Source organism: Ornithorhynchus anatinus, chromosome 14, assembly GCF_004115215.2.
Source record: "Ornithorhynchus anatinus isolate Pmale09 chromosome 14, mOrnAna1.pri.v4, whole genome shotgun sequence".
NCBI lineage: Eukaryota > Metazoa > Chordata > Mammalia > Monotremata > Ornithorhynchidae > Ornithorhynchus > Ornithorhynchus anatinus.
Genome location: NC_041741.1, coordinates 26,609,133 through 26,621,894, shown reverse-complemented (window position 1 = coordinate 26,621,894; position 12,762 = coordinate 26,609,133). Strand labels below are relative to the sequence as shown.

General features: G+C 43.2%; 1 protein-coding gene across 1 annotated transcript in view; it reads right to left on the bottom strand.

The window, feature by feature from the left end:
• Nucleotides 1-12,762, bottom strand: part of PTPRQ (protein tyrosine phosphatase receptor type Q) — a 231,912-nt gene that overhangs the window by 102,312 nt on the left and 116,838 nt on the right. The window contains exon 42 of the mRNA XM_039914120.1: nt 12,475-12,744. Within this exon, the coding sequence (XP_039770054.1) occupies nt 12,475-12,744 (270 nt within the window). The remainder of the gene's footprint in view (nt 1-12,474; nt 12,745-12,762) is intronic.

Genomic DNA, 12,762 nt, shown 5'->3' with positions numbered 1-12,762 from the left:
TCATTAAATATTGAAGCATTTTGCATACTGCTACTATTAATCATTGCATTATTCATTCATTCAACCATATTCAAGCACTGTACTAAGCGCTTATTCGTTAAGTTCTCACTATAAAGTATTGTACTAAGCTCTGGAGTAGATATATGATAATTAGGTCCCACATGGGGCACACATTCTAAGCAGGAGAGAGAGCAAGTATTAAATCCCCATTGTTCAGCTGAGGGAACTGAGGTAAAGAGAACTGAAGTGCCTTGCCCAAGGTCACACAGCACACAGAGGCAGAACAGGGATTAGAATCCAGTCCTGTGCTCTATCCACTAAGCCATGCTGTTGCTCCTAATTATGAGTTTATAATTCTTTGTTGTCATATATATGTGTTTCTTATAAATGAAAACTTGTTCATTATTGGGCACTTTCTATATGCTGAGCATCAGCTCTAGGGTGAATACAAAATTGTCAAATTCAGACCTGGACCCTGCTCCAAACACAATAAATTCTAGCCAGAATCTTTACATTGCCACAATATCAGTAATGCTCACTTTAAATATTAACTATATTTCCACCTACATGTATAGAAATAGCTTTCATAAAGAAATTATATCTTATTGAATCTATCAATAACTTGGTCTGTTAAAAAAACAAAGACTGACCTACCATGGAAAAGGCAGAATTCTAGACATATGTAGGCACATCAATACAATGAGTCACAGAAGACAAAAGGATCAAGAGACTGTGGCTAACATTGAAGATTTCAAAATAAATGAGATGATGGTCAAAACTGCTCTGGAAAATACTGACTGCAGCTGGACCGGACAGGAATGGTAGACAGAGTAATACGATATGCTCCAGTTCCTAAATAAGTTAATAAAAACTCAGCCTACTGAACAGCTGGCTTTATCTGGAGTTTGGATGAGGAGAACAGTGGCAGCCTGTGAGCCTGGATAGTGGTATAATGGCATCATTTGGGGGTTGAAAAAATAGAGTTATAGCATCATGGAAAATGGTTTTCAAAACGAATTTGGATTTTCTAGGTTTTTTTGAATTTGTATGTTCTGAAGATTTGCTAAATAAAGTTCAAATTTCTAAGCTGACATCTAACAGTGAAATGAACCGATAAATCAGTGCTTTGGACACAGTAAGTGCTCTATACACTGTGAGCACTCAGTAAATACCACTGAATGACTGGCTGATGTAAATGAAGAACTTTCTGCAGATTTTACTGTATCTGAGTTTAAATGGTTTTGGTGATGGAATAGAAGATTTTAGATATATTTGCATAGATTACCTATATTATTACCATCACAACCACCAAAATCCACCCTTTCCTCTCCATCAATCATACTCAACGCTTACTGTGTGCAGAGCACCGAACTGAGCAGTGGGAGAATATGACATAACAGCGTTGGTAGACCTGTTCTTTGCTCATAAGGATCTTACAGTAACCGCTATCACAGTGATCCTAGCACTCATTCTATCCTTCCTTGACTACAGCATCAACCCTCTTGCTGACCTCCTCGCCTCCTGTTTCTCCCCACTCCAGGCCATAACTTCACTCTGCTGCCTGGATCATTTTTCTACAAAAATGAACCCCACTCCTCAAGAATCTCCGATGGCTGCCCATCCACCTCCGCATCCAACAGAAACTTCTTACCTTTGGTTTTAAAGCACTTGATCACCTTGCTCTCTCCTATCTTACCTCTTGATTTCCTACTACAGCCCAGGACGATTACTTCTTTTCTCTAATGCCAGCCTACTTGCAGTATCTTGATCTTATCTGGCTCACCATCAACCCCTTTTTTACATCCTGCTTCTGGCCTGGAACTTCCTCCCTTTCTTTCTCCTTCACAGCCTTATGAAAATCACATCTCCTCAGAGAGGCCTTCCCTGGTTAAGCCCTCATTTCCCCTACTCCCTCTTCCAAGTGGAAGGGCAACGCAGAAGGAACTGTACCCTTTACTGACCCCACCCTCAAGCCCTCAGTATTTTTGTACATATTTAGAACAGTGCTTGTTACATAGTAAGTGCTTAACAAATATCATCATCATCATATTTGAAATCTATTGTCTGTCTTCCCCTCTGGAGTACGAGCTCCCTGTGGGCAGGGATTGTGTATACCAACTGTGTTATACTCTACTCTCCCGATGCTTCTCGTAGTGTTCTGCACACAGTAAGCACTCAATGAATATGACTGAATATTCAGAAAACTTATGAATGCCTTTTCAGGGTCTCGCACAAGGTATACTCCGAAATTACTTGATGTCTAAAGAAATCTGTCTATGAGCAATAGACTACCCTAAATAAGCAGTTAAAACAAATGACTTTACTATTAAATCCAATAGTATAAATACTAGTTAAGTTTTCGCTTCTCTTCCTCAGCCTCTTCGGAACACAAAAATGCAGCCTAACAGCACAGGGGAGAATTCCTTTTCTCCACTCTCATCTTGTATTCTTTGCTCGAACCTGGCCTCCATCCAGCTGGCTCACATAATGAATTCCCTCCTGGCATCTGCCACCAACCTGATCGTCAGGAACGCCGTTCAAAGGGACGCATATGGAAGCTGTCGTACAGTGAGGCAGAGATGCATATGGGAGTTGTCATTCAGTGAGCAGCTGGGGGCTTTGGGATTCTCTAGGAGCAGTAGTCTGCCTCCCTTCCTAGCCGCCATCCTACTCCAAAATGGCTCATGCCCTGAGGCTTGCACTGGATTTTGGATCCCGGCTCCACCACTTATCAGCTGTGTGACTTTGGGCAAGTCACTTAACTTCTCTGTGCCTCAGTGACTTCATCTGTAAAATGGCGATTATGACTGTGAGCCCCACGCGGGACACCCTTATTAACTTGTATCTACCCCAGAGCTCAGAACAGTGCTTGGCACCTAGTAAGTGCTTAACAAACACCACCATTATTATTATTCATGCTCAGAGATCTTCCACTTTCTAAATGTCTCCACCTTTAGAAGAAGAGAAGCTAGGCATAATTGTTCCTCAAATGTACCCTCAAAATGTCACTGCCTTTGCATTAACGTAAGCCTACTCTCTCTATTCTGCAGATCAGAGATTGTTCTTACCGTATTGGTAAGAAGCACGAGAAGCAGCGTGGTCCTGTGGATAGAGACAAAGCTGGGAGTCGGGAGGACCTCGGTTCTCATCCCTGCTCCACAACTTGTTTGCTGCGTGACCATGGACAAATCGCTTAACTTCTCTGGACCTCAGTTAACTCATCTGTAAAATGGGGGTGAAGACTGTGAGCCCCATGTGGGACAGGAACTATGTCCAACCAACTGTATGGCAAGTCACAAACCTCTCATGTACCCTCATAGCCATGTCAAAGGGGGGCATGTTAGAGTTACTGGATGGGAAACCTAGAAACCATCACCAAATTTCCAGCAGGAATGCTGCAAGGAACAATAATCTGCCCACTCCTTTACTAAAGTAACCAGCAAAGCAAGTGCAAATTTGGGGCTAACAATTACCATGTGAAATACAGTCAATTGGGCCAAAAATAGCACCTTTATTTAAGTCCTAGAATAGGGAATCCCATACTTGCAGCATCTAGCACTAGACAACAGAGCCAACCATAGTTCAGTGCATTTGAGGGAAAGAGGCAGCCACAGTGCAGCCTTTTCCAACATTTATTCATTCATTCAACTGTATTTATTGAGCGCTTACTGTGTGCACAGCATTGTACTAAGCACTTGGAATGTACAATTTGGGAACAGATAGAGACAATCGCTGCCTAACAACGGGCTCACAGTCCGAAATCAATATCGCCACACTGAATTATTGACAGCAAAAGGGATGAGCTTCCTGCTATTTCCACCTCTTCCAGCATCCTCGTCAGTAGCTAACATTTTGTATTTGTAAGTAGAATGAGTAGTAGTAATAGAAAGAAAGCGTTTTATTTTGTGCCCAGTGAGTTCAATGCATCACACTAAATGATTAAGAAAGATTTTATCTTCATTTTACAGATGAAGAAACTGAGAGACAAAGAGATTAAGTAATGCTCAGTGTCACGGAGGAGACTGGACTTGAACCTAGATCTCCTGATTTGCAGTTCTGTGTCCTAACCATTAGGCAATTCTGCCCCACATTGAGTGAGAATGAGTGTGCGTGCCAGTGCTTTGGTCAATGCTGCCTGCATCTATTTCTTTCTCTGCATCATTTCTTTCCCTTTCTGTCTCTTTCTAGGATTTATTCTTTGTGGTGCTGCTTGTTTTTATTTCTGGCTTTGGCACTTTCTCTCCCTTCATCTTCTCTCTCTTCTCTTCCTCTCCTCTTTTTCTCGCTCCTTCTCTCTCAGTTTTTCTTCTCTGACCATTCTGTCTCTTTCTATTTCTTTACCTCTGTTTTCCTAATCTCCCTTTTTTTAGACCATCCTCCAAAAGGCCCTGTCCAGAAATATATGATCACTTAAAATTATTCTCTGCATAGTGGGGCTCCAGAATGATTCATGTACGTGGTCACCATAAAACAAAGGTTTCAGGTCTGAGCTCATGTGATAATGTGACATTAGACTATCACAATAAATGCTCACCCATCTTTGCAATGGATTAGGTATTCACGGAGCACAGATATTGGCTACCATACTGTTAGTTATCTGATTATCAAAAAACCCAGTGAGAATCTTGTTTTGTGGGTTAAAAAAAAATGGAATAGTTATCCTATTTTTTGTGTATTTTATTTCTTGTTGTGGACAGGGAATCTGTCTGTTATATTGTTATTCTGCACTCTCCCAAGCGCTTAGTACACTGCTCTGCTCACAGTAAGCCCTCAATAAATATGACTGACTGATTGATTTAAATGGGAAGACAAAAGGAGCATGAACTGAATCTGAACCCAAATTTCCATGAAAAAACAAGTACATTTTGGTAGATATTTGAACAAAATAAACTCTTACTGCATTCCCATTAAGTCATCTTGAGCTGTCGCTACTCTCCTGGTTCACCATTTCAGGAAACAAAGATGAATAAAAGTCAAGAGTAGCCAAATGAAACACAACTTCACAACTTCAAGAATGCATTTCATTTCTTTCAACTTTTAAATGGTACTAATTTTCTCTGGATTTTTTTTCTAAGCAATTCAATATTGAAGAGCATATTCCATTAGGAGGATTTTTTTTAATACAACTTAAATTTCCAAACTTTCAAAGATCTCAAATTATACGTGGATTATTATAGCTCTTGGATCAATGCCAAATCTTAAAAGTCTAGATCATTCCTACATAAGTATTTACTACTTGGTCTTTTTTGGCACATATGTAACATTTAAACCTAAAATACTGTTTCAGCTACCCAATCTGGAGTTTACTTAGTCACAATCAATCCCTTCCTGGTTTAAGGTTTTACTGTGACAATGGAACTGACTTGGATACCAAAGACTAATCTCCTCATAATTCAATCTTCACGACCCATGCTTATAGCTGTGCTCAGATAGAACCAAGTTTACATTAAAAATCAAATAATCTTTGTGAAGAATGTTAAGGTCAGACACTGTGCAATGAGACAGTGAACCTAATTTGATTTCACTTTATGTCAAAAATAAATGCATTGTCAGTGACTCAATGCTGGCTGTATGTACCGTGACTAATCTCAAGTAACCATAAATAAAAAGTTGACAAAAGCTATAAAACTGCTCTCATTTCCAATAACAAATCTCCAATACCTACTTGTTGCTCATCAATGAATAATGCGAATGTAGAACCCAGAAACAGTTCATTTAAAAGTAACTATATCATAAATTTGGCTGAGCACAAGTTTTGATTTCAACATTTTAAAAATATCGCTAGCTAAAATTCTTCAATTTAGATGCATACTTGATGTTCTAAATCAGCAATTCTCTGACAGTTTAGAGGACGCAGAACATTCATTCTTCTAAGTAAATATCCATAACTGCTTGGTGGAAATTTGTCAATGAAGTACTTGTGAAAATGTATTATTTTTGAAAATGAGATTTCAATGAAATGTTAAACGGGACGTGTGCCACACACAAGGTGAAAAGTTGGGATTGGCAAACTGTCTATGCAGAAGAGACAACAAAATGAAACTCCTGAGTAACTGGTGCACAGAGAGTCAACACAGTTTATGTATCAGCATGTGACACTGCAATGGCACAATGTGATAATAACGCTAGGTTGCGCACAGCAGCTTTCAGAACGGCAGTGTGACCCACTGGAAAGAGGACAGACCTGGAGTCAGGAGATCTGAGTTCTACTACCAGATCTATTACTTTACTGTTATTTGACCTGTATCACAACTTTTCCAGGCCCCAGTTTTCAACCTGAAGAATGGGGATTAGATACCTGTTCTGCTTCCTCCTTAGTCTGTGAGTCCCAAGTGGGAAGACAAGGGGGAAAGTATTTGGTATTTGGTAAGCACTTAATATGTGTAAGATACTGTACTGAGCACTGGGGTAGATACAAGATAATCAGGTTGGGCACAGTCCATGTCTCCCATGGGGCTCTCAGTCTTAAACCCCATTTTACAGTTGAAGTAACTGAGGCCCACAGAAGTGAAGTGACCTGAAGAATGGGGATTAGACACCTGTTCTGCTTCCTCCTTAGTCTGTGAGTCCCAAGTAGAAGACGAGGGGGAAAGTAGGGTGGAGTAGGAGGAGAAGGAAAAAGGGGAGGAGGAGAGAGAGGTTAGGGAGAGGGTGGGAGGGTAAAGAGGAGTAGGAAGAGGACGAGTAGGAGGGGGAGGACAAGGGGAGGACAAGGGGAGAAGGAATAAAGGGAAGGAGAAGAAGCCAAGAGAAGAGAGAGCAAGAGAAGGTGAGGTGAGGGGATGAGGAGTAGAGGAGGAAAAGGAGAAGGGAGGTGAGAAGAGAAGAAAAAGGCAAGGGGAAAGGAGGTGTGGAGAAGGAAGATAGGATGGGCAGCAGGCAGGCACTGCCATTCATTAGTCTGCTCCCCATTCCATTCCCCTTCCAGCACCGCCCCTTGCCTCCCCTCACCTTGGACATGCGAGAGGCCAGTGTGCTCAAGTCAGCAGCTAGGCCCCAAAATGTAGCCCCTCCCTTGTCTTAGGACCGCCAGAGAAGGGTAGGAGCCCCCACCCCTGCTCAGGTCCCCATCCACCATGGGGCTACACCAGTATGGCATAACGGTTAGAGACGGGCCTGGGAGTCAGTAATCCTGGCTCTGTCACTTGTCTGCTGAATGACTTGGGCAAGTCACTTCATTTCTCTGGGCCTCAATTACTTCATCTGTTAAATGGGGATCGAGACCATGAGCCCCATGTGCACTGGGACTGTGTATAACTCGATTTACTCGTGCCCACCCCCGCACTTGGTACAATGCCTGGCACATAGTAAGTGCTTTACAAATATCACAATGATATTTATTATTAGAGACAGGTGGGTCTCGCTCTTCCCAGCTTAGATTAGTTTCCTGCCTCTCCCTGATCCGCTCCCAGTGATAAGTTTAAGCCGTGCCACTCTGGCATGGGAGGAGGAGGGCTTCCTGGGGCTGCCTGGGGGAGTCTAAATGCTGCTCTTCCACTCCTGTCCTTGCCCACCACACTCCCAGCTCCGATGTGCTGCCAAGATACCAGAATGGCTGGGGATTCTCCTCTGGAAAAAAGGAGGGAAAGCTTTTCCTTGGTGGAATGGAGAGAGGATTCCTCAAATCAACAAGACTGCAAGCTCATTGTGGGCAGGGAATGTGTCTGTTCATTGTTGTACTGTATTCGCCCAAGTGCTTACTACAGTGCTCTGTACAAAGTATGTGCTTAATAAATGTGATTGAATGAATGAACAATGCTGGGTGAACAGTCCAAGCAGCAGTGCCTTGGGTCTCTCTGAGATTCTCCTCTGGGCTCCAGAGCCCCTGATCCAGGGCCTCTAACGCAGAGTGCCGGGCAGTGATCTTTGGAGGACGGTGCTCATTCACTCCTATTGGCTGAAGGGAAAACCTTGCTGGCTCCTCCCAAGCACCCTGCCTCTTTCCCTCCCCACCAGTAGCTATGGCCTGGACCGAGCCCAACAGCTCCACAACATCAGCACATTATGGGGTGTTAGGCAAGTGTCCCCCAACATTAGACCGAGGCTCCACTGGAGTCACATTTAGCTCCAACAGAGGCCAGGTAAGAAGCACTGTGGCCTAGTGGATAGAGCACGGGCCTGGGCATCAGAAGGACCTGCTTTCTAATGCTGGCTTGCCACTTCAATCAATCAATCGTATTTATTTAACGTTTACTGTGTGCAGAGCACTGTACTAAGCATTTGGGAGAGTACAACTTAATATAACAGACACATTCTGTTGTGTCTGCTGTGATACTTTGGGCAAGTCACTTCACTTCTGTGGGCCTCAGTTACTTCATCTGTAAAATGGGGTTTAAGACTGAGAGCCCCATGGGAGACCATCTCTACGCAGATGACACGCAGATCTACATCTCCGCCCCTGTCCTCTCCCCCTCCCTTCAGGCTCGCATCTCCTCCCGCCTCCGGGACGTCTCCACCTGGATGTCGGCCCGCCACCTAAAACTCAACGTGAGCGAGACTGAGCTCCTCATCTTCCCTCCCAAACCCGGTCCTCTCCCAGACTTCTCTATCACCGTGGATGGCACGACCATCCTTCCCGTCTCTCGGGCCCGCAATCTCGGTGTCATCCTTGACTCGTCCCTCTCGTTCACCCCACGCATCCTATCCGTTACCGAGACCTGCCGGTTTCACCTCTATGATATCGCCAAGATCCGCCCTTTCCTCTCCACCCAAACAGCTACCTTACTGCTACGGGCTCTCGTTATATCCCGGCTAGACTACTGTCGGCCTTCTCTCTGACCTCCCTTCCTCTCTCGCCCCGCTCCGGTCTATTCTTCACTCCGCTGCCTGGCTCATCTTCCCGTAGAAACGATGCGGGCATGTCACTCCCCTTCTTAAACAACTCCAGTGGTTGCCTATCGACCTCCGCTCCAAACAAAATCTCCTCACTCTAGGCTTCGAGGCTCTTCGTCACCTTGCCCCTTCCTACCTCTCCTCCCTTCTCTCTTTCTACCGCCCACCCCGCACGCTCCGCTCCTCCGCCGCCCGCCTCCTCGCCGTCCCTCGGTCTCACCTATCCCGCCGTCGACCCCTGGGTCACGTCCTCCCGCGGTCCCGGAACGTCCTCCCTCCTCACCTCCGCCAAACTGATTATCTTTCCCTCTTCAAAACCCTACTTAAAAATCACCTCCTCCAAGAGGCGTTCCCAGACTGAGCTCCTCTTCCCCCTCTACTCCCTCTGCCATCCCCCCTTTACCTCTCCGCAGCTAAAGCCTCATTTTCCCCTTTTCCCTCTGCTCCTCCACCTCTCCCTTCCCATCCCCACGGCACTGTACTCGTCCGCTCAACTGTATATATTTTCGTTACCTTATTTATTTTGTTAATGAATTGTACATCGCCTCGATTCTATTTAGTCGCCATTGTTTTTACGAGATGTTCTTCCCCTCGACGCTGTTTATTCCCATTGTTCTTGTCTGTCCGTCTCCCCCGATTAGACCGTAAGCCCGTCAAACGGCAGGGACTGTCTCTATCTGTTGCCGACTTGTTCATCCCAAGCGCTTAGTACAGTGCTCTGTACATAGTAAGCGCTCAATAAATACTATTGAATGAATGAATGAATGAATGAGACATGGACTGTGCCCAATCTGATTGTCTTGTATCTACCCCAGTGCTCAGTACTTGTAAACCCGTCAAAGGGCAGGGACTGTCTCTATCTGTTACCGATTTGTATATTCCAAGCGCTTAGAACAGTGCTCTGCACATAGTAAGCGCTCAATAAATACTATTGAATGAATGAATACAGTACCTGACACATACTAAGTGCTTACCAAATACCATAAACGACAACAGATAGAGTTCAAGACCTTGAGTTGACAAACTCTAAGGTAAATTATAGCATTTTTCTGGGTATATTTATGTTTTCTTCTTTAAAACAATTCGACTACTATCCATTCCAAATAAAGAAAAAGATTATGAATGATTCCCTTTCCCATTTTTCCCTTTGACTTGAACCCTTATACTCTGTCAAGCACTTAGCACACAGCTTTGCACACAGCAAGCTCTCATTGTAAGCCCACTGTGGGCAGGGAATGTGTTTGGCTATTGTTATATTGTACACTCCCAAGTGCTTAGTACAGTGATTTGCACACAGTAAGCACTCAATAAATATGATTGAATGAATTGAATAAATACCACTGATTTATTACCTGGAAGGGAAATTTTGGTAATTCCCTGGGATTAAAAAAAAGAATTGTATGTGGGTGCAAGGAATGTGACCATAGCCAGGGCTGAAAGACAATGGAATACAGAGAAGATGTATATTCCTCAGAGGCTATTGAGAGAAATAGGGACTTTTTAGCAGATTCAGTGACTTTTTTTGCACAAGGTATCTATTTCTTTTTCAAAAAAATTTTCCCTAAGGGTAAATATTTTAACAGTGCCATCTGGAAAACAAAATGTAAGCACCACTTCATATCAGTCCCCAAGAGGAGAGCCAAAATGGACTTCAAAAATGTAAAGGAGGATTAAGATTGGATATTTCTCAGGACCTCAAGTCCAGGTTTTAAAATAAGGCATAAGAAGAAACTGGCAGAATTATATATGGTATCAGTTCCTTCTGTAATGCTACATTATAAAGGTCACATTTTTTTTTTAAAGTTAATCAATCACTTATTGAGTGCATACTAAGTGCACAGCACTGTACTAAGTGCTTGACAGAGTACAATACAACAGATTACAACAGGATTAGGAGATATGTTCCCTGCTCAAAATGAGTTTACAGTCTTAAAAATCAAAGCTGATGACCCTAGGGAAGGGCTACATGATGGGGAATGGAGGTACTGGATGATCCAGAGGTGAAGAAGGGACTGGGGGCCATTGCTTCTGAGAAAATGGAGCTTGGGTACATGCAACCATGGGATAGAATAATAATAATCATACTCCCCTTTTAGACTGTAAACTTACTGTGGGCAGGGAACATGTCTACGAACTCTCTTTTACTGTGCTCTCCCAACTGCTTAGCGCAGTATGCTGCACACAGTAAGCGCTCAATAGGTGTGATTGATTTACTGAATGAAATAACACCACCACCATTAATAATTGTTTTCAGCATTCACTATATGTGAAGCTCTGTTCTAAGCACTGGGGTATATACGAGTTAATCAGGTTGGACACAGTCCCTGTCCTATGTGGGGCTCAGTCTAAGGGGGGAGAGTTAGCGGGAAGGAGCAAGGTAGGAGGTGTACAGAGAGCAGAGAGCAGAGTTAAACCAAGCTGGACTCTCACTGCTTGAGTCAAGGAGACAGGGCCTGGATCCAGGTATCCAGCCAAAGGAGAAGCAACATGGCTTAGTGGAAAGAGCGTGGAACTGGGAATCTGGAACTCTGACAACTCTGATTTCTAGTCCCTGCTCAGCTACTTGCCTGCTGGGCAACTCTGGGCAAATCAATTACTCTATGCCTCTCTTTCCTCATAATAGTTGTGGTATTTGTTATGAGCTTACTATATGTCAAGCACTGTGATAAGCACTGGGGTAGATACAAATAATCAGATTGGACCTAGTCCCTATCTCACATAAGGCTCACAGTCTTAATCCCCATTTCATAGAAGAGGAAACTGAGGCCCAGAGAATTGAAGGGACTTTCCTAAGGTCACACAGAGGACAAGTGGCAGGTCTGGGATTAGAACCCAGGTTCTCTGACTCCCAAGCCCATGCTCGTTCCACTTGGCTACATCACACTTAGATTGTGTGAGCCCCGAGAAGGATACAATCTGTGTTTAAGCCAATTATCTTGTACTTACCCAAGGTTGAGCCCTGTGCTTGTCATGTGGTAAGTGCTTAATACATGCCATCACTACGAGGCGGACACATGTCCAAAGAATATTCACTAATTCTGTTGCACTTTTCATCTAAAACCTCAGGGTGCCAACAAAATTTCTGGCAGAACTGATTCTGTTTTGTCTTTCCATATAGTTTGGTGAAGTATGTAAGGGTTTTTACTTTTTTTCTTATTCCCCTGGAATTCTTTTTTGTGGAGATGGTGCTCATGTTAGTGACATCAATTTCTCTGCTGACAGCACACAACAGGTTTTTTCTTTTTCCACCCTCCCTTCCAACTAAAACACCAGAACACGTTGATATCATGAAGTGGCCTACTCCAGTTCCCAAGATACCCATATATACACCTTAGCCAGGTAGACTAGACCATGTTAATTGGACATTTTACAAATTACACTCTTTCATTTGCTCCAAAATGACCCAAATCTCTCCCATATCTAGCTCTAGGCAGGCAAAGTGTCCTTCGAAATTTTCTTTGGCATCAATCATCGAGATATTCTATAACAAAATGTTATCATCAGTCCAGAAATTCTGCAAAAAGGAAACTAAAAGTATCAGTCTTTTCCAGATGATGTCAAACATATCTGTTGATGGGATATTTAATAGACTAAATGCAAGTACTTATGAATAAAAGATAAGGTAATTTCGCAACAAGTTACCTGTTTCATATAATGTGCTGGCATTGCATATCCTTTCTTTGCCTTCCCCGGCAGATGTTGCAGCTTTAATATTAAATGTATAGGAGGTATTTGCTAGAAGTTCTCTGAAAGTATACTCATTATCTTGAGAGTTCACTTTGGAAGAATTTCTTTCAAAGGCTAGGACGTAATGAATAATTACTCCATTCGTCTTTTTTGGTGGATCCCACCACACCAGAACTGACTGCCAACTCGTTGCCATGCACTGAAAATTCTGGACAACATCTGGAGCTTAAAAGAAAAATGAAT